Source organism: Cygnus olor, chromosome 1 (genome assembly GCF_009769625.2).
Source record: "Cygnus olor isolate bCygOlo1 chromosome 1, bCygOlo1.pri.v2, whole genome shotgun sequence".
Lineage (NCBI taxonomy): Eukaryota > Metazoa > Chordata > Aves > Anseriformes > Anatidae > Cygnus > Cygnus olor.
The window spans coordinates 101,738,851-101,760,964 of record NC_049169.1 but is presented as its reverse complement, the minus strand read 5'-3'; the positions used below and the strand labels follow the sequence as shown (position 1 = coordinate 101,760,964).

The following is a 22,114-nucleotide window of genomic DNA, read 5'->3' as shown; positions in this document are numbered from 1 at the left end:
TTCTCTTCTCTAGGATGAATAACCCTGGCTCTCTCAGCCTTTCTTCATAGGAGAGGTGCTCCAGAGCTCTGATCATCCTCATGGCCCTCCCCTGGACCTGCTCTAACAAGGCCACATCTTTTTGTGCTGGGGGCCCCAGACCTGGACACAGTATTCCAAGTAGGGCCTCACAAGGGCAGAGCAGAGAGGGACAGTCACCTCCCTAGAACTGCTGGCCACATCTCTGTTAATTCTATCATAAGGAAAAACTAAAAGTTTACTCTTTATCTGGCTTCATAGTTCTTTCTGAATTTCTGTTTCCATGTGCACTCTGCAGACCTGGCAGAATTATCAAGCTTAATAAAAGAAAGGAACTCTAGTAAAATATATAACAAATATAAAAAAATATAAAAAGGTGGCTTTTAGAGTCACTGCCTAGTTTCTGAATAGCGTCTCATTGTTACCTTGTACATCTCTTCTGACTGTAGATATACGTATAAGATATACATATATCTGCATATTTTATATGTATATATATATATATGTAAGATTAAATGTCTTAAACAGTCTTGAGACTAAAAATATTAAATGCTCTAGGACATGGAATATCTTTCGTTTTCTGAGTGTATAGATTCTCACTTTACTTTGAAAAGTCTAAGGTGAGGTTTTCTCATACCCAGGATAACCTAAATAATAAATAACATAAAGAGATATTTGGTAGTCTTAAAAAAGGATGGCAAGTAAAGATCTAGAGCTAAACTCACCCCAGGCAGGCTCAGGTTACCTACCTAAAGAGTTATTCACTTCAGATAGTGAGAAAGATTATCTCTTTCTTTTCAGGTCGCCCCTCAGCTGGGGCTCCAATTAGGGTATCACATGGAAATATAATTCTGAACACTGCAATAACAGTCCTGTCTTACTACAACTCCAGGAATGTGCTGCAGTCAGCTAAAGATGCTTGTGCCTTACAACACAGGCTTTTGTCTGTTACTACAAATACAGACCTTTTGGGTACTTTACTTTGTTTGCTCAGCTTCTTATAAGCTTTCCTGTTCTTCTGACAGGGACAACACCAGAAATACAAACAGTGCTCCATTTCTGTAGCCAGGCCTTTTATATTTCTGTGCAATGAGTGAATTTTTACAGTTTCTTGACGTCTATCTGTCTAACAAATAATTATATGTCTAATAGGCATTTGTTAAACGGCCAGACATACCAGGAGTCACACAGCACAAATATGATGCACAGTTACAGGAGTTTCCTGGCTGAAAACAATAATGGAGGTTCTGGGCTGTATTGCTTTCTGTTTCAGAGAAGAATGATGTAATCATACCACCAGCTGTGGCCATCTTTTCCCCATCAAAGCAAGAGATCCAAGAGAAGAGCAAGGCCACACTGGTATGCCTGGCCTCTGGTTTCTACCCCGACAACCTCAATCTAGTCTGGAAGGTGAATGGTGCTGACAGGACAGAAGGGGTGGGGACAGATGAGACTTCCACATCATATGCGAATACTTATTCACTGACCAGCCGACTGAGAATCTCAGCCCAAGAATGGTTCAACCCTTTGAATCGTTTTGAGTGTGTTGCCAATTTTTTTAAGAATGAAACACAGGAATCAATACACAAATTCATCTATGGTGATGCTGGTAAGTAAAAAAATAAAAATAAAAGAGTATCATCATCATGGTGTACAAACTAGAAATCACTTAAAGGAGGAAAAAGGCTGTGGGTTACTTATTTCTATGTACAGTGGTGTGTTCATGGCACAAATTATATGTAAATGTGTACCTATTTCCATATTCCCAGACCTGTGTTTCTATTATTATCATTATATATCTATAGATTTTCAAAGGTTTCTTCAGATTTTCTTAGTGTAAATATATAGTAAAATGTTTATTATGATATAATATATACTATATTTATATTTTATACTGTATTTATATATTTACTGTACTAAATATATACTGATGTAAAATATATAGTATAGTAAAATAAATATTGTGAAATTAAACTTCTAAAATTTGTGCTATATTCACATTGAAGAGAACTGTAACTTTCAATTCATTTTTGCCTTTCAGGATGTGCGCTTACTGAAGGTATGTGTGTCTCCTCACAAGCAAAAAAATATCTGCATTTATTTCAATTCCAGTTTTACTGATGTTACGTACAAGGGGTACAAGACATATATATATTTTTTTCCAATAAAAGAATAACTTATACTTCTACACCTAAACAGCATGAATGTCAGATTAAAAAAAAAAAAAAAAAAAAAAAAAAGACTCAGGAATGGCTGGACCTGCATGTTGTACATAGCTGGTTTTTTAGCTCTTCTTTATGTTTACCTTTTGAAATGGTACAAGAAACAGTGGAACTTTCTTGTACTGTCATTTGCTCTTTTTATCTTCTCCAGTCCTCAATGTTGCTTTCTATTGGGAAGCTGCTTGCTTATCTTTTTCCTAGAAGAAAAATAATCCCTGAAAGAAAAGAAATCATAGTTAGCCAAGTGATTATGACCTCAAAATTATAACCCCAGAATTCTTAATATTTCCTATTATTGAATTCAGAATGTTTCTTATTAAAAGTCACAGCTTTCCATCAAACTGTGAAGATATCCGTACAAATAATTATGATTATTTGCTCTATGTATTCGTAATTACATATTCTTGATTTTGACCAACTTCTTTACTGCTTCAAGTATCTGAAGGCTGAAATGAAATCAGGCTGGTCTCTCAACACTACCACGGTATCTTGAGAGTGAAAAAGATGTAAGAATGAAAGGGTAGATTCCAGGTTATTCTGGACTAAGTAAAACTTTGCTTATATATCAGCATTCACAAGGCCACTGAAAAGAATGAGTGAAAAAAATTGTATCTTGCGATTCAGCTTAATTCCAGTTCCTAAGGGTGATTAACAAGACCACCCTAGTTTTTCAGCAAGTGTGGTAACACAAAGGTTAAATGTTCCCAATTAGGACATACTCTTTTAGAATAAAGCCAATCTATGTCTTTTCTAGGGTCATTTTCTCCTATGGTTCTTTGAATCACAATATTCTTTCATCTCCTGTGCTATCACAGGTGTTAACATAGCTATTTATTTGGCTCTAGTTCCTTTGCTTTGCTTAGTTAAAGATTTCAAGAATTCTTATTTGATTAAAGCTACATTAGATCCAGTCTCTCCTGTTGATGATAATTCAATACACCAATGATATTTGGTTTGCAGAGTTCTACATGCTGCATGGAAATTCTCTGAAGCTCACTTACCTCATTCTCTGTGGGAAAGCCTTCTTGTATGCTATTTTGGTGTGCACTCTGATGTTGACAGCCAAGGTAGGCTTGTGTATCACTTCCAGGATGATTTTGTTCACTAGTACAAGCATAAGACAAAACCTACTCTCAGGCGTGGGGTGTTCTCCATATGCTCTGCAGAGCTATGTCCTGCCTAGTTTGAAAAATCGCAAGTGATGAATTTTCTATTACTGTTTTTCCACATCTCAAACAAAATCAGTGCTATCTAGCAGAGCAATTCCTTCTGGAAATACTCTTTAAACACATGGAAAAAGAGAAGAATAATTATGCACAACTTATCCAGAAGGTAAAAAAAGGAAATATCATATATATCATACTTTTCTATAAGCACTGAAAAGAGACACATGGCTGCAGTAAAAGTAATAAACAGGGGTTTTGAGGAGATATGTGCAATGAATGGGATAAATCTGAAGAAGTGGGAGAAGTTTAAGTAGCTAGTAACTGCCACGAAATACTTTTTATCCATAAGCTTCTCATACACCTAGCAGATAATTCCAGTAAGAGTAGTAGAAGTCTCAGCATTTGTTCCTTTAAAAACAGGACTGGGAGGTATGTTTGAAAAGGGACCTGACAGAGCTGAGAGTGAGTATGAACAGAACCTCAATTATTTTCAAGACTTTTTTGTCTCCTTTGTGAAGGCTGCTTGAGGAAGTAGGTTTGTACTTTACTGGGTCACAACGATCTGCGAAAATCTGTGTGTAAAACTATTAGGTCAGGATGTAAGAAAATAATATGTAGAGGTTAAGATACTTTCTTGCTACAAAGAAAGGGTGAAAACCGAGAGCTACAACATGCTCATTTTTGTTAATATTCTCAGGAAACACAACAGTTTAGACACTGATATATGTGGTCTACTATTTCCTAGATTGTTGTATTTGTGGCTTTTGCTTGTTTGTTAATTCTGTTTTGTTTTCATTTAGGCTGGTGGCACACTGTACACAGAATGAATGAATAACCCTCTCCATTGCATCAGCAGGACCAAAGCAAATTCAATTTTTTACTGTATAAAGGATCCAGGCTTCTGTCTAAGATCTTGTTTCTTGTGTTTCTCTGTTCCCTCCTGTTCTTTCTAATTTGTTGTAATCACTGGTGGGTTTTCCATGGACATCCAAAAATATCTCTGTCATAGCTTTAAAACACCTTCTTGTTGATTAGAGAGTTCCATCAAGTTGCATCAGCTCCTTGAATTGGGAATAAAGTTTTATCTTCATTCCATTTGAGAAGCTTGAATTGATTATTTTTTTTTTAGTTTGATTTTTTTGTAGCAATAGCTTCCTACACCACGAGTTCCAGTGACCTGTAGTATTGTGAGGAACTCACATTAAAAAACATTCACAGACAGTCCTGAGAGAAACAGTCTATCTCTTATGAGAATATTAGAAGGCTCATCCACCGCTGCTACTGTATAGCAGCAACTGGAGTGGACTCCAAGCTTCAAAAGCTTGCACAGCCCAGTCCAGTGACTGGGAGAGGGGATACCAAACAGACTGCATGTCTAAGTCAAGTTGCTGGAAGATGCATAGTACATATGTGTAGGTCCCAGTATGTGTGCAGGTGTGTGGGGTAACTGGAGGTTAGTATCTGTACCAAGTGTCTGTACCAAGGAGTGGAGTGGGACTGCAGGCCTCAGGGGCTCAAATGTCCAGCTACCAGCATGTGAGGATGTGAGGAGCCCAAGGATCTGGGCCCAGCTCCTAGACAAACAGAATGTCTAAGGCCAGCTAATGGAGGGATCCATCCTGTATATCCCTCCTGATCAGACCTTTATGCTGATCAGCCAGAGGGACACAGAATGAGGCTGGAGCAGCCTTTTTTCTGTTGGATTCAGTAACCCCAAATAAAATAACTGGAACTTACCATTCCCTCCTAGAGTATTCTCTCTTTCATCTTAGAACACCTAGGACATCATCAACCCATGCACAGCAGTATTTAGATGGCCAGTGGTACATTTTGTGTTAACAGTCTTCCTATGCTTCATCCCTTCTTTGTCAACAGTTTTTGTGCTACAGCAGTTCATAAATTGAGAAGATGGATCCAACCTCAGTCTAAATGAAGAAAAGAAAAATGGGGGTTGAGGTAGAAGGGGTATTCCTGTGATTTGACAATCATAAATTTACTGGGGGCCAAAGAAGAAAAAAAAAAAAGTTTTTCGTAATTTTTTTGGTATTGCCTGCAATACCACATGTAGCCAGCTGTGAAGTATGGAAGCATTTGCACACCAACACAGGTCTCACATTCAGACCATTATTTTGACCTTTTTATTATGAAATGAAACCCTCACTGCTGATACAGAAGGGACTAACTGCTGCCCTTCTCATTATAGAAACCAAGGACTAAACAGGTGATAAAAAACGAGTTTCTCTTTCCCTCGTATTACAGAAGATAAGTTAAGGGTAAATGCAAGAAAATTAACTTAAGACACTTACCTGGGCAAAAGAAAGTTTACATTTATTTCAGGACAGGAAAACAAGAAAATTCCAAATATGTGTATTTAACTCCTGCAGAAAGTTAAACACTCACAGGACATGCATGAACGGTACTCCATCTACTGTGTACTCCTGTTTAACACTCATAAGACTCTTCATAATGTCCTCCTACATCCTTCCTCACACCCACCCTGATATGTGATTAGGATGATGGTAGTATTTTTGTATTTCTAGAGGATAAACACACTGTTCTACTGCATGCAGTATTGTATGACGAAAATGGATGATGGTATCATGTGAGAGAGGAGGGAAGGCTGTGAGAATGAAAGCTTGACTACTACTATCAAAATATACCCGCCTGAGAAGAGGAAGACTGAAAGAAACAGACCAGAGCTATTGATGAACAGAGTTTAAAAAGCAAGGAAAAAGTTATTCACACTCCCAATGGTCAAGAGTACTGTTCATCTCCATCTTGTGGTATCTTCATAATGAAAAGAAAGTTGTCCAGATTGGTGAATCTGGCCCCAAAAGAATTGCCCCTTTGGGGCATGTCAGAAACACTCCTGAGGAGAAGGATGAGCAGGTATAGAGAGCTCCTGATCTTTGTCTATACCCTATGTTAATCACTTAGCATCTGAATGAGCTGTACATAGTTCAGGTCATTCTTTTCAGTGTTGAAGGAGACCCAACAAGTCCAGAGTATAGAATAACCAAAGGTGAAATGAAAGAGCACCTCTTCTTTGTTTTCTCCAACCAACAGAGTTGGGCAAAAGAATAAAATGGATAAATTCTCGCTTTTCTTGTAAAAGTTAAACCATGAATTGATTTCAGGCTGCCAGCATCAGGTATGAACAAGTCAAGCCATATAACAAAACCAGTTTGGAAACTAATTTCAAAGCCACCTTATTCATGAGCATAAGCATTTGTCAGAAGTCTTAAAAGGACCACTTAACTATCATCTAATATAATTATCATTTAATTGGTTTTAATTATAGTGAAAGACCTTCCCTTCTCAGTAATGTTGTAGTAGCTTTTCACCTCCACTTTTGGGTAGATCTACTTTATTTCTGTCTGGAGATGTCCAACTCCCTGATATTAATTCATGTTATGTTCTTCTCAGACAGATTATTGTGTTTTTGCACTGTAAAACAGTCTCCCGTATCTTACATTCTATTGCTTGCTTTTGCATCCAAGGCTTGCAAATTCCTACTACAGATCATGCTTGAAGCTCATACTGAGTCACTTCTCCATCATGCCAGCTAAGACTTCCTGAGTGTCTTCATTACCTGCTGAAGTCCCTCATTATTCTGTAGGTTTGGTTTCTGTGTCTTTCACCTGGAGACTACTATGAGGAGAAACTGTATGAATATGTCTAAGTGTTATTAGTTATGTATAGTCTTCTGAGAAAATGACAAAGAGCAGCAAGGGCCAGTGGGAAAGGGAAGCCAGGAGCCAAGGGTGAATACAACATGAACAGTGGCTTCACTAACCAGGGCGCAGTCCCACAGCAGCTGAACACAGTAAGCAGTGAACCAGGATGAATACATCCAGGATGTCCAGTCAGCAGCAAAAGAAGACTAGAATGGGCTGTACTCCACAGACAGGACTGGAAAGAAGGCTACAATGTGGGTTCACAGAATCACAAAATGGTTGAGGTTGGAAGAGATCTCCGGAGATCTTATGGTCTAACTCCCTTGTTCAAGCATGATCACTTACAGCAGGTTGCCCAAGACCATGTCCAGGTGGCTTATGAACATCTCTAAGGAGTGAGACTCCACAACTTCTATGTGCAACCCACTCCAGTGTTCAGTCATAGTAAAAAAATAAGTGTTTCCTGATGTTCATGAAGATCCTCCCGTGTTTCAGTTTGTGCCCATTGCCTCTTGTCTTGTCACTGGCTACCTGTTAGGGGATCCCCTTGTTTCCCCTAGCAGAATGGGTCTCCCCAGACAACTAGAATTCACTGAGAGTCAACTCTTATTTAAAGCAGTGAGAATTTAATGGTTCCCATTACATCAGCTCAAACTGTGTGCCTCCAAGGAGGGACCCCACTCAAAGCTTTCCCTTGATTCTTATACATGTACAGTCTTCACTTCATCTGCTATAGTCCAATCTGTATTTGACACATGCTTGTTATGTTCCTTCAGATTTGCAGTTTGTTGCAGGGCAGGATGGCTTCTGCTATCTCTCAAAGCAGCATGACTTCTGTTACCTTCTGGGGAAGGCTCTCATCTGGCGCCATCCTTGGTCAGCACATCCTCTCCTCCTCACCACCCCCACCCCACCCCATCAGTGCCACCCCCACCCCAAACAATGCTGGTCACTGTTGCTCGATCACCACTATATACCAGGTTCAGGTTACACAGAGCTCATACAGTGGCCCAGGACTTCACTAAATTTACTTAAGTCAAACAATAGCTACCTTAAATACCAGCAGCTTGTTTCTCTTTCAGTACCACTGAAGAAAGCCTGACTCTGTCTTCTTAAAACCATACCACATATACTCATGTACATTGGTGAGATTCCCCCCTTAGTCTTCTATTCTCCAGTCTAAACAGTCACAGCTCCCTCAGACTTAGCAGTTTCTTAATCATGTTAGTGGCTCTTCACTTGACTCTCTTCAATATTTCCACATCTTTCTTGTACAATGGAACCCAGAAATGGACACAGCAGTTCAGATGTGGCCTCACCAGAGCTATGTAGAGGGAAAGATCACCTCTTTCAACCTATTGGCAACACTCCTATGGCAGACCAGGACACAATTAACTTTCTTTAGGCTGGACCGATGGGCTGAGGCCAACTGTATGAAGTTCAACAAGGCCAAGTGCTGGGTCCTGCACCTGGGGTGCAACAACCGCAAGCAGCGCTACAGGCTGAGAGATGAGTGGCTGGAAAGCTGCCTGGCAGAGAAAGACCTGGGAGTATTGGTTGATAGTCGGCTGAATATGATCCAGCAGTGTGCTCAGGTGGCCAAGAAGGCTAACAGAATCCTGGCTTGTGTAAGAAGTAGTGTGGCCAGCAGGCCTAGGGAGGTGATTGTCCCCCTGTACTCGGCTCTGGTGAGGCCGCACCTCGAGTACTGTGTTCAGTTTTGGGCCCCTCGCTACAGGAAGGACATCGAGGTACTCAAGCAAGTCCAGAGAAGGGCAACAAAGCTGGTGAGGGGTCCGGAGAACAAGTCTTATGAGCAGTGGCTGAGGGAGCTGGGATTGTTCAGCCTGGAAAAGAGGAGGCTCAGGGGTGACCTTATCGCTCTCTATAGACACCTTAAAGGAGGCTGCAGTGAGGTGGGGGTTGGTCTATTCTCCCATGTACCTGATGACAGGATGAGGGGGAATGGGCTAAAGTTGCGCCAGGGGACATTTAGGTTGGATATTAGGAAGAATTTCTTTACTGAAACGGTTGTTAGGCATTGGAATAGGCTGCCCAGGGAAGTGTTGAGTCACCATCCCTGGAGGTCTTTAAAAGACATTTAGATGTAGAGCTTAGTGATATGGTTTAGTGGAGGACTTCTTAGTGTTAGGGCAGAGGTTGGACTAGGTGACCTTGGAGGTCTCTTCCAACCTAGATGATTCTGTGATTCTATGATTCTGTGATTCTTTGCCATAAGGCCACATTGCTGCTGCATGGTCTCATGGTGTATGGCCTCATGGTGCTGGTCTGTCCAAGAGACAGGACCAAAGACATGACTGGAGACAAGCTACAGTGTGCATATGAGAGGTCCATCTAGAAAACAAGCTACCTACAACAAAGGTCCAAGGTCGACTGAGTAGGATGGATACAGGTACACTTAAAACATGGCTCAGGCAAGAATTGAAGGCCCAGGTCCAAGCTCAAATGGAGATCCTGGGCTCATGGAGAGAGGTCCCAGGTGAGGGTGATCAGGTACATTATGGCTATTGGCACACTCAGGCCTTGACAGAGAGTATCAAAGTGAAACCTGCCTGAAAGTACCGCTCAGACAAAATGAGGCTTTGACTACATTTGCCCTGTTCTCATTCATTACATGATTCTACGCAGTACAGAGAAATGAAACACAGATCACTGGGATGGGGGAGAGTTCCAGACTGCATCCTCCAAAACTGTTAAAAGGTTTTCATCTTTGTTATATACATGGTGGGAAGCTAGAAGGTGATTGTAACAGGTAACAATTGTTAATTGGCTTCAAATATGGATAAAGTCAAAGAGGTCAGTCTGGTGTGACATGACTAGGAAGGCCAATGCTGACTTATGCCAGCCATCTAAGGCAAAGAACAGTAAATAGTTGAGACGAGATCTCTTCTAGGCAAAAACATTAATGATGTCCAACACTGTAGAAGACAACTTGAGGTGCGCATTGTAAGCCTGGTGATCAGCTTGGACTTAGACCCATTGACCAGTTGGAGTGAGTGTTATGTTTACCCACGTCCAGGGTGCTGGCCACAGCTTTTATGGAGGGCTTGATTGATGTATTTGGTGTATTCTGTGTCTGTGTGTGTGCCAGAAATCTTAGAATAAAAACTGCTATCCACCCACTATACCCAGCCTAATATATTAGTAAATGTATTTTAGAAACTACGGCATTTGGTTGTGGTGGTGGTGTTTTCTTTTTGTAACTATCTTTCCCCTAAATTATCCCATGACAACAAGTTTGCACTCATCTTTTTTCACTGCACTTGTGCTGTTTACCTTCCTACTAGCGTTTAGCATCTCTGTGGTGTGCTCATACCCATGTCTGTGTCTTCCTAGTTCTCAACCTATCACAGCCATCTCCCTTTCCTGTTTGTCATCAGATATATATACAGGACTGGGTTGATGTGTGGTAATGTGTTGGAGGAGTCAAATAGCATAGTACAGCTCTGCATACAGGGGGACGGAGGCACTTTATTCTCCCCAGATATCTTTGTAATACGATCACACAGTCAAGACCATCCATTTTCTATAGTCCAGTCAGTGTAAGCACAGACTTTAGCATTTTCTAAAATTTGTCCTTGGTCACTGAGAGTGGAGCTGAGGGAAGCATCAAAATCAGTCATTGCAAGAACACTGATAGGAGAGCGATGCTTTCCTCTGGGAGGCCTTTACAGAAACCCTCCCTAAGAAGGGATAAACTCTGAAGCTCCCAAGTACACCCAGCAAGAACAGGTAGACAAAACATAATGAATTCTCTCCTCTTTATACCCAGAAGTCACCCACATATTTTTTTTATCTTGTAATGAAATCCTGGCAATGTTCCTGTTTTTCTTCACGTGGGAGGGTTTGTAGTCTAGACGTCGTTGAAGACTTTGTAAGTAGAAAAAAAACATTTTGCTCAGTCCATCAGTGATCTGTAGATATTTCCAACATGACAGGACAGTCTCAAACAGGACATCCTCTGTACAGAAATCAGTAGGTTTGTGGTCATTAATAAATAGCCACATGGGAACCATACTGCTTCATGCAATGTCTTTCTGCTCTCCCATGAGGTCCTGGAAGATTCTGTCAGGCTGGGGCTTGAGGAAAAATGAATACAATATTATCATGAGGAAAAAAAAAAAAAAAAAGAAAGAAAAATGTAATTTTGACAGGCTTATGAGCACTGCTCCTGCTGGGAAAAAGTACCAAATCAGGTAAGTGTCTCCTAGGAAGGAGGCCACAAGAAGGCCTACATCTACCTCCCAATCCCACATCATCCTTTTGACAACATATCCAACAGGATACTCCTTCAGATGTTGTCCAGTCTAGTTTTCAGTTTCCAACAAAACAGCATTTATATCACTTCTTTCTGGGAAGCAGATTCTGTGGCCTACTTGTTAGCTCTATTAGCATTCTTGCACGTTCTCCTGCTAGCCTCAGTCTCTGTCTCCTCTCTGGATTTTTCACATGGTGTAGTCATATTACTCTGTCCCCTTTTTGTTATGGGGAGGGGCATATTTTGAGAGAGCCTCTGTAGTACCGTGATACATATTCAGTTGAGTTTGGTCCTGGGACCCACGTAACGGTACTAGGTAAGGAAAAGAAGCCTGTACTTTTAACAAATCCATGACAGTGGAGTTTTTTGTAAGAGAAAATTGAAGAGTTGTATGAAGATTGGGCGGGGGGGAAGACAGGCAAACTAAGTGCAGAATGGGCAAATGGGTGAGTTACAGAAACTCAAGTCTTCATTAGCACAGCTTAGTGATGGCAGAAAGAAGATAGATTCACTGTTTCTGCTCTAATTTACAAAAGTTTTCTCAGATTGAATTCTGAAACTGAGAAGTAGAATACAGAGGTGGAAAGAGTTACTTCCTAGAGAGGCTGGGTTCACTAGATACAGTATCTCCAGAAGTAATATTCAACCTATTTCAACACATTTTTCAGAAAAAGTATAGTATTTTTCTAACACAAATGACAGCATAATGGTCCCTTCATTGTCTGATCTAACAAAAGTTATGATATATCCTGATACTTCATAAGTTTTATGTGCAGTTGATAGCTTTTAGTGGCACTTTGTAGTGGTACTCCAAAATACTGTGCAAACTCACCACTACAGTTTGGAAAGGGCACTCAGCTGACAGTGCTTGGTAAGTTTCTTTTGTCCCTTTGTTTGTTACTCTAGGATATTAATTCATTACAGAATAGAATTCTGGAACAACCAATAAAAGGTGATAAAGGTTTGATTATCTTGGCAAAAGGCAGTTAAGAGTAATTGTTAAATCTGTGTCTGCTGACATAATGGAGAAAAAGAAGTTTGTATTACTAAGCATATTTGTAAACTAAATGTTTATGTGGATCTGGTGTGAGATCATGTAGGTTAATGTAGGACAAAACTATAAATGATCCTTCAATTTTCCTGTAGTACCTGAAGTGAAAAGTGCTGGAGATAAAAGCGTTTTAGGAAAGTAACTTCTACATGCCTTCATTAGTCCTATGGTCTTCACTTGACATTTATTCTTTATGAATGCAGAGATACGGTGTTAGTTTAGTGGAACCTTTCAATATGACCAACACAATTATTTTGACATTTTTGCATTCCTGTTTAAAACAAGTACAGCCAAATCAGCAAGTGGCAAAGCTTTAGAACATTTTCTACTGTGTTTGCCTGTGTAATGGGTGTGAAGGAGGAGCTTTCTTCCATTTCTCTTATCCGTCATCTAAGCAAATGTTCAAATAACTGCTAATAAAAAAATGTGCTGACTTCTAGCCAAAGTAGATGCAGGATTCTAGCGTGGTAGAGCTAGGAACAGAACACTAGCTAGATGAGAACTGATACCCTTTCAGGAGAGGGATGGTAGCTGCTGATTCTATCACTGTGTTCTTACACTGGAGTTTAATTTGGTGATTGCACCAGGTTTGTTGTGGTAGGTAAGAAAAGTGAATTGATATGGTGAATAGATTAAAAGTCCTGTCAGTTAATGCATTTGTTATTCTTGTTATTTGAAAAGGATTTGATGACAGATATTAGTGTAATTGGCATATATTTTTTAATGTCATTGTCACAAAATATATATATATATAGGTACTACTGGAAAGATAGGCATAGAGCCCATGAAATGGGCTTGTCACTTCCTTCATCTCCTGAAAACACTTTGAAACAGGAGAAAATATCATATTGAAGAAAGAGGTTTGTTTGGTGCTCTGATTACAGATGTTACTTATGTAGTCTCATGATAGTTCCAATCCAAAGGAACGGTTTTCTGTGAAACTGCTTTTTACAAAAATGCCTTTATGGGTGTTAAATTCACAAGGCATGAACAAAAGGAGGCCTTTTTATTATCACCTACTAAACATTGTAATGTCACAAGTCTTAGCATTTATTTCTCCACCAAGAGAGGAAATCTGAGCTGATTTCTCTTTCACACTGACTCAGATGATGAAGAATAACAATCATAGCCATTTGGACTTCCACCTTCAAGTTTTTATCAATAATTATTAGCAAAAATTTCTAGCTCTGCTTACCCAGAGCCATTGCAATTTAGAGCAGGGACCAGGCAGATTGTTACAAGTAAGAAAATGTTGTTTAGAAGGTATGTTTAAAATAAAAGAAAGGAAAGCCGGAACTGCTTAGAAGAATTTTGTCTTTCAGCATTTTTGTTTGTTTGTTTAAATCATAATTTTCTATTTTAAAAAAGTATGTTTAAGTTATTCTATGTACCAGTGAGAGTGGTGATCAATCTTACACCTACAGTTGCTAGCTCATAAGTAATTTTTGCCACATTTGCACTGATAATTGTGAAAGGTGTTCCTAGGTAATTTTTTTTTTCTCTTGAGAAAGTCGAAGAAATATATATACAAAAATTAATAATTTAAAAAAGAATAAAAGCAAACAGAAACACAGGCAGGAAAGTATGAGGGGGGAAGCCCTTAGGAGAAAGTAGAAGATTAAGTCCAGAATTTACTGGACTGTTTTTATTCTTGAAGTAAAACTCATTAACTGAGATAAATTGCAGATAAAGGCACTAATACTCTGTTCAGGAATTGAAAGATAGATTAAGGGACAAACTAGTGCTCTATTAATATAATTTATGAGGAGGAGGAGGGTTGATGAAGTATTTAAAGACCAGGACAAACATTAATTGTGAGAGAGGAGAAAACAGATTTTGTAGGTTAAGCACCTGATAACAAAAAAGATAACCTGAGAAGAGAAGAGAAGAGAAGAGAAGAGGAGAGGAGAGGAGAGGAGAGGAGAGGAGAGGGGAGGGGAGGAGAAGAAAAGAAAAGAAAAGAAAAGAAAAGAAAAGAAAAGAAAAGAAAAGAAAAGAAAAGAAAAGAAAAGAAAAGAAAAGAAAAGAAAAGAAAAGAAAAGAAAAGAAAAGAAAAGAAAAGAAAAGAAAAAAGAAAAGAAAAGAAAAGAAAAGAAAAGAAAAGAAAACACAAGAACAGAACCGAAAAGAAAAGAAAAGAAAAGAAAAGAAAAGAAAAGAAAAGAAAAGAAGAAAAGAAAAGAAAAAAGAAAAAAGAAAGAGTTCTTGGTTATTGTTTGGGACACTTAAAGTCAGGGGTTTGATAAATTCCTTGTCTAAAGGCAAGTCTTTGTAGGTTAATAGGGAAGATAGTGACTAACTCCAGTACAGCTTAAATGATTTTTTTTTTTTTTGGTTAGGCTTGAAAGAAAGGGAAGTAAAGGTAGTAAGTGACTGCAAGGGAAGAATGGACAGGACTTTCCCCATGGTCCTAGTATTTTAATGCTGTAGACTTTACTTTCGGAAGTAGCATACTGTATCTCCAGTGGCTTGTATAACAGTTCCAGTGGTGGCTTTTCTGAGTATGAAGGACTAGGAAATAGAAAACTGTGCCAATAAGGAGGAGAAAGGCAGGGCAAGCTCCTCAGACATTTTCATGTAAAGGTCAGCAACAATACCATATTTTGAAGAAGGAACATGGCTCACTGTTCTAGGTAAGAAAAGAAGTGTAACAGAAGGGTTTGAATCAGCAGAGCCTCACTAGGAAGGCTGGAAAGATGTTTCAGGAAAGACAGGTCAAGAAAGAGGGATATAGCAGGGATTGTGAGGAAGAGGGGGGCAAATTAAACAATTCATTGCTATTAAATTTGCCCGGGGAATTGGATGTGTTGATATTATATTGTCAGATTAATAAACCTAGCAAGTAAGCTAGCAAGCAAGCAAGATTAATGGAAGAAAGTGGAGTCAGAAGGAAGAGACAATCAAAGAAGATACCTCAAGTCAGATAAGACTGACTTGTAAGTATGTGTATTCTGGAAGAACATATTCTACCTTTGAAATGCAGAAGTCCCAAAGACTATCCAGGGTTCGATGAGTCTACTGGCTGTCTTCTACTAGAAATGAACTATATTCCTGACCAAGTTTTTTCCACAGAATTAGGATACCTGCAGAATGAACCAATCCTTATGATTTCTTCTTATCCCTACAGTCTATCTCCCATTGTCATATCCAAATAGAATGTGTGTCCATGAAAGAAAAGGATGGAAGAATTGGGAGGGATGTACATGTATTCATAAGGAACTAGCAAAAGACATGGAAGTTGGAAGGAAAGTGAGAATGTATCCAAAAGGAGGATGGATTTGCATTATGCATCATAATTCCTAAAAAGTGTGAGGATATATTGATATCACAGTACAGCAGTAGACAATAAATTGTTTTATTAATGGTTTATTAATGACAGAGAAATGAGTGCTTGTTCATATGCTATGATCCAAATCATCATTAGAAAACAATGAAAAATATTTAATGATCAACTACCATACAGATAATTGATACACCTTCTTTTCAGTACACCTTTGGCTACTACTGTGAAAAAAAAAAATCATATCTGAAGCTTTAACACATTTATCACTGGACAGCAGTGCAAGACAGGAGTGAGTAGTTTTGATATTAGACTGTGAAACTGTGTTTTATCAATACCCAGTATTTTGGAGAAGGAACAAAAGTAACAGTTTTGGGTAAGTGGGAATCATAAGTGACTTATGTTGTGCAAGGAGCAAGATTCTAGGAGTGTAATGGAGGTAAACAAAGATGAAACACAGTAGATTCAGATGAAGGATACTCTTTTCAGAATGTCTCATTATTGATACTCTATAGTTAATGTAGACTAGAATGAAATATAACCGTTCCATTTTTATGGAAGCACAGCAGAATGGAATATAAAAATAATTCCATCTCTGACTGGAACACATTAAGATGAATATAAGGACATCTGGTGAATGTGACTGTATTTATCAAACCTATGAAAAAAATTCTGACCAACCTATTGCTTACACATAGACTTACAGAGTGGATATGGTGGAGCTTTATAAGAGTGAGTGGAGGAGAGATTTGGGGGTGGCCATTTTGGATCAAAAATAAGATAGTGTGTTATCGAAGACAGAGAGTACATTTTGGAGGAGGAATACACTTAAAAGTTCCGTGTAATAAATAAAGAAAGAAATATAGCAAACACTAGATAATTCCTTTATGATTCTAAAATAAAATGAAAAAGAATTTTTGTTGGGAACTAAATCAGTAAAATCTGGTGATCTTAACTGTGATTCTCTAGGAAAAGATAGAGAGAAAAGAGAGGCAACACAACAGATTTAAGACTAGAGGGGAATGGTGGTACATGAAAGTGCGTGAGTGAATGAACATACCCTGCTCCAGCTCTGGTGAAAAATACATTGCTGGAGAAAACCAGCTCAAAGTTGCAGATAGAGTGCTAACATCTATGACTTTCCTAATTGACAGCATTTATACTTTCGGAAGGTAGGACCAGTTTAGGGGGAAGAGACGTGACCTATATGTATGTCCACCTATGGGAAACGTGGGAAAATGCATTTTCTCAAATTAGGTGCTGACCCTGAACCATACCATTGGATCCAGGAAAAAAAAAAAAAAAAAAAAAAGCATCAAAATGTTAAAATGCTAGTTTAATTGAAATGACTGATAAAGCTTCCACTAATTTCACTAGAGTCAAGATTCCACCCTCCCTTTGTTAGTTTCAGTCTGGCGTCTGACACACCAATTAGAGTTGCTGAAGTTATTTTTACCATGATATTTCTGGCTGTCTACCTGATGTCTGGCTATTCAGATTTCAGAAGGATTCCTAGCAGAGAGATGAGGAAAGAGAAAAAGAGGAGAAGGAAATAGTCAAATGAGTCTGAGAGAGAACATCAGCAAAAATTGTAAATGCTGATGAGGGAGATAAATCTATAGTGTCATCCATGAGGGCATAAGAAAAGACAAATGGGAAGAGTCTGAATTAAAGAGGGTCTATCAGAGAAAGTTTCTATATCAGTGAAAATCTTTACAGATATGTACACACAGAACCATAACACTCAAGCATTTATATTGTCAGACAAAAGCAAGTAGATTTTTGGTAAAAAGAATTCTTGTCTAACATTTAGACATGTCCGGTTTTTCCGAACTCCATTTCCACATTGCCATGGATTTATGCAAGAAAAAAATAAGAGAGTCATTTAATAGAAAAGATGGAACTGACAAGTCCTGTGATAATGGCATGAGAAACACAGTTGAAGTCCCATTTGCTTTTTTTCATACTATAATGAACTTGCACTTTGCACTATTTTTAGCACTAAGGATATAATCCACGTATTTCTCAACAGGCAGAGTGGAAGTTGTATCATTAGTGCAGAATCAAGCCTTCAAAATTTAAATCCAAGTTTTCCTCAATAGATGGAAGTGGGGAATTTATTACTGCTTTATGTCCTTGTGGTTTGGATATAAGCAACATTTTGTGGCAGAAATTAAACTGTCTGGCTTAGGTAAGAAAACATAGCCTACTATTTCTTTGCTAAGAAAGAAAACACTGTCACTCCTGATTCTTTTGGGAAAATTTGTAGGTTAAAAAAAAATTGTAGATTATAGGTCTGGGGAGTTCAGTTTTTTTTGTTTTATTTTTCTTTTTAAAACGGTAAGACAAGAGAAAGAGGACTTAAGGTGAAATAAGCCAAGACATTTCAGAAAAATCTTGACTCAGAGAGAGAGGAGACAAACATACACAGAGACATAAAGACCCAACAGAAGGTGAATGCAGAGGCTCACTTTGACGCCTGCTCATTGTCTAGTTTAGCACAAAGAATTAAATTATTATTATTGGTAGTAGTATTCAATTAACATCTCATCTTTAGTATCTTGGCTATTTGGTCAATAGTAAGAAAAAATATTTTGTACTTGCTCTGCACACTTATGTTTAAAATCCTCATACCATATTCTGTTCAAATATCCTATTGATTTTGACTCAAATGGCATATATAGCATGACATATTTAGTACATACAATACTGGAAAGACAATTATAAGCTAATGTATGTGTACTTGTCTTTTAGCCCAAAGATCATGGTCCTGCATACTCAGTGTTGTAAGTCAAATTGAATTGTGAATTCACTATACAGCTTCCCATACACATATTTCTACAAACAAACAAACAAAACAAAACAAAACCAACCAATCAAAGAAACAAAATAAACAAAAAACACCCATGCTTTGATATTTGCATGTGTGATGGTGAAGTCATTAATGGAGGCTCTGGGCTGTATTGTGATGGTGAAGTCATTAATGGAGGCTCTGGGCTGTATTGCTTTCTGTTTCAGAGAAGAATGATGTAATCATACCACCAGCTGTGGTCATCTTTTCCCCATCAAAGCAAGAGATCCAAGAGAAGAGCAAGGCCACACTGGTATGCCTGGCCTCTGGTTTCTACCCCGACAACCTCAATCTAGTCTGGAAGGTGAATGGTGCTGACAGGACAGAAGGGGTGGGGACAGATGAGACTTCCACATCATATGCGAATACTTATTCACTGACCAGCCGACTGAGAATCTCAGCCCAAGAATGGTTCAACCCTTTGAACCGTTTTGAGTGTGTTGCCAATTTTTTTAAGAATGAAACACAGGAATCAATACACAAATTCATCTATGGTGATGCTGGTGAGTAAGACTTATATGGGTGTGGGTGTCATCCTCTGTAGGCTCCTTTCTCTAGGGCAAGTAGTCATCACTGCAAGCATGTTTCTTGGCAGTTCTAGTACACTTAACTCAGATCTGTCAGTACCCAGAAAACTGAAACCAGTCAAAGGAATCCATTCTATTCTGTTTTTCCTCAAACTGGCTAAAAACTGTATCATTCTCATTCTCACATCTACCCTCCATTGTACAAATAATTGCACAAACACAGCAAAAGGTGAGCTGATATATATCACTGCTCAAATAATAACTCCTATTTTTCTTTCCTTCTGCTTTTAGGCTGTACTATTTTCAAAGGTAAGCTAAATGACTGATTTTTGATTCTCTTGACAAAGTGTCTGTTACTTTACACAAACGCTCATGTGTGCAATGAGAGATGTGTCCTGTGTACAAGTGTCTCAGTGTGTCCTGTGATTGTTTTTCCTGTCAGGCATGGTAGTTTATGCCTGTGTACACATGCAAGTACATATGTGGACATATACATTCACGTTCTACTGTATATGTGTGAACATCCAATTCTGTCTGTTCTCATTAAACATTCCATGAGACTGGCTGCTAAAACTCAACATTTTGGCATAAAAATATCTCTCACTGTGGCACAGCTGCTCATAGCATAAAGCTGGATGCTGATTTTCTAGTGAGAAGTCAGAACACTTGGTAGGTCACTGACAGCAAAGGCATTCTGCAGCATGTCGTCTCCTTAAATATAATGCAGAATCAGAATAAATTATATTCCCATGTGAAAGACTCCAAATACAATTTCATTTGATGCTTCCAAACTCTATTTCTTCAGATCAGCTCCTAATCAGTCCCACCACTGTGAATGTGAGAAATCTAATACAATTAATGATTAAGATGATATTTAAGCTAAGGGCAGCCAAGTTATAACTTGTGCAAATGAGCATTGCACAAGTTTTCCTAATCAGCAGGTTGAAATAATAATGTCCTTGCCCAGGAAAGTTTTGTAAAAAAGTTTGTTTTCTCTGTTGGTTTTTATTTTCTTCTTTTTCTCCTACTTTTCAGAAAACTATCAAAGAAGTGCTACAGCTGGGAAGTTTTTGTACATCATGCTCATTTTGAAGAGCATTTTGTATGGGATATTTGTAGCGGGGATGATGCTTAGGTCCAAGGTAAGGAACAGAGTTCTTTTACTCTGTACACATTTGTCCTAATTCATTCTAACTGTACAGGAGACCCATCTGGGCAAAATGAGGTCATGCAGTTGATATTTATACAAACCCACCTCTCCTAAATTATATTGTGTGTCTCATCATTTTCAAGAGAAAAAAATATTGAGGATGGAGGGAAGGTCTCCAGACAAAAAGAGGGAAAGATGACAGGGAGGTAGGCAATGAATTAAATATTACCAAAATCTATGGTGTCTTTAAAGAAAAGAATAAAGAGCAATTAAAGTGTGAAACAACACAGAGAACAGTAGGATAGACAAAGAAAAGCAAAGGAGGAAAACAAACAAACAAACAAAAACCTATAACTCCAAGAAAAAATGGAAGAGAACTTAATCTATGGGGGAACAGGAAGGGGAAAAAGGTAATGGTTCTTTAAAGCCATGTTTGTGAGCAGCATTGATTTATTGTTGAAAACTTCCTCTGAAGTTTTTTCCTTCCTGAAAACTCTCCTTCCTTCCTTCCTTCCTTCCTTCCTTCCTTCCTTCCTTCCTTCCTTCCTTCCTTCCTTCCTTCCTTCCTTCTTTCCGTTCTTCCTTCCATTTTTCCTTTCCTTCCTCCCTTCTACCCACTATCTCTACCCTCCTCCTTCCCTGCTTCCTTCCTTCCTATCAACTTTATTACTTAAACACAAATAATCACTTTCCATCTAGATACATAATGTATTCTAAATCCTTTTGTTGTTGTAAACAAAACCACCTAGTTCTTTTATCCATTGCAAGAATTTAAATATTTGTAGACTGAACTGTGGAAAACTTGATTAGTCCCTTTCTTCCTTTCTCTCTCAGAGAAAGAATTTACATAAGAAACATTGCTTGGACTTCAGTAATTTCAGTGGCACATCCTTAATCTCTTGCTCTTTTCCTTCTTTATGCAGTAAATATTCTAGATATGCTTTGCCCTGAAGAGGAAGACGGACATATGATGCAAGCTTCAAATCTTTGAACACAAGTCCTCATTTGCTTCAGGAACCAGCCTTCTATACTAACAAAGGCAGGAGAACAGCGATTTGGCTATATACTTCTATTTTTGCTTGTTTTCAAATTATCTTTTGATAAAAGTCTATCTTTAATAAACTTCTCTGTAATTTCCTTTATAAGCTATGATAGGATGACACAACTGATTTCTACTGTTCTCAAAGAACTGAATGGATACAATTCGCTCTAGGGAGAATATACAACTGAACAAAGATGACCTCTACTTATTGGAGCAATGTGGTACTCCAGATCATGTTCTCATGGTATATTTAAATTGCATAGGGCATAAAAGGAAGTCTCTATATCTCAGCCTGGGGGGGAAGGAAGGAAGGAAGGAAGGAAGGAAGGAAGGAAGGAAGGAGGGAGGGAGGGAGGGAGGGAGGGAGGGAGGGGGAAGGGGGAGTGGGAGGGAAGGGGGGAGGGGGGGAGGGAGGGGAGGACGAAAGGGGGGAGAGGGAGAGGGAGAGGGAGAGGGAGAGGGAGAGGGAGAGGGAGAGGGAGAGGGAGAGGGAGAGGGAGAGGGAGAGGGAGAGGGAGAGGGAGAGGGAGAGAGTTGGGATGGGGACAGAGGAAGAGAGAGGGAGAGAGGAGGAGAGTGAGGGAGAGGAGAAAGTAGGGGGAGAGGGGGGGAAGGGTTTGCGGGGCAAGAGAGAAAGCACAATCCCAGACATCAGTACAGAGTGGGGGATGAATGAATCGAGAGCAAACTTGTGTGGAAGTACTTTGGGGTGTTGGCTGATGAAAAACTCAACATGACACAGAGATGTGTACTTGCAGCCCAGAAAGTCAACTGTATCCTGGGCTGCGTCAAAAGAAGTGTAGCTAGCAGGTCAAGAGAGGTGATTCTCCCTCTCTACTCTGCTCTTGTGA

General features: G+C 39.0%; 1 protein-coding gene and 1 gene segment (V, D, J or C); both read left to right on the top strand.

The window, feature by feature from the left end:
• Positions 1 to 4,524, top strand: part of LOC121078254 — a 41,833-nt gene extending 37,309 nt beyond the window's left edge. The window contains 4 exon segments of the C gene segment in view: positions 1,292 to 1,627; positions 2,060 to 2,077; positions 3,201 to 3,307; positions 4,207 to 4,524. Coding sequence covers positions 1,292 to 1,627; positions 2,060 to 2,077; positions 3,201 to 3,307; positions 4,207 to 4,233 — 488 coding nt within the window.
• Positions 4,525 to 7,181: 2,657 nt separating this feature from the next.
• Positions 7,182 to 21,627, top strand: LOC121073031 (T cell receptor beta chain MC.7.G5-like). Its single transcript, XM_040563572.1, has 6 exons — positions 7,182 to 7,232; positions 16,006 to 16,069; positions 18,712 to 19,047; positions 19,363 to 19,380; positions 20,107 to 20,213; positions 21,145 to 21,627. Exons 1-6 carry the CDS (start codon positions 7,182 to 7,184, stop codon positions 21,145 to 21,147), a joined length of 579 nt encoding a protein of 192 aa, XP_040419506.1. The 3' UTR covers positions 21,148 to 21,627.
• Positions 21,628 to 22,114: the final 487 nt, after the last annotated feature.

Coding starts and splice junctions, on each gene's coding strand:
- LOC121073031 (XM_040563572.1), top strand. CDS start 7,182: ATGAACAGTGGCTTCACTAACCAGGGCGCAGTCCCACAGCAGCTGAAC. Junction 7,233..16,005: donor TCCCACAGCAGCTGAACACA/GTAAGCAGTGAA, acceptor TTTTGATATTAG/ACTGTGAAACTGTGTTTTAT. Junction 16,070..18,711: donor AACAAAAGTAACAGTTTTGG/GTAAGTGGGAAT, acceptor TTTCTGTTTCAG/AGAAGAATGATGTAATCATA.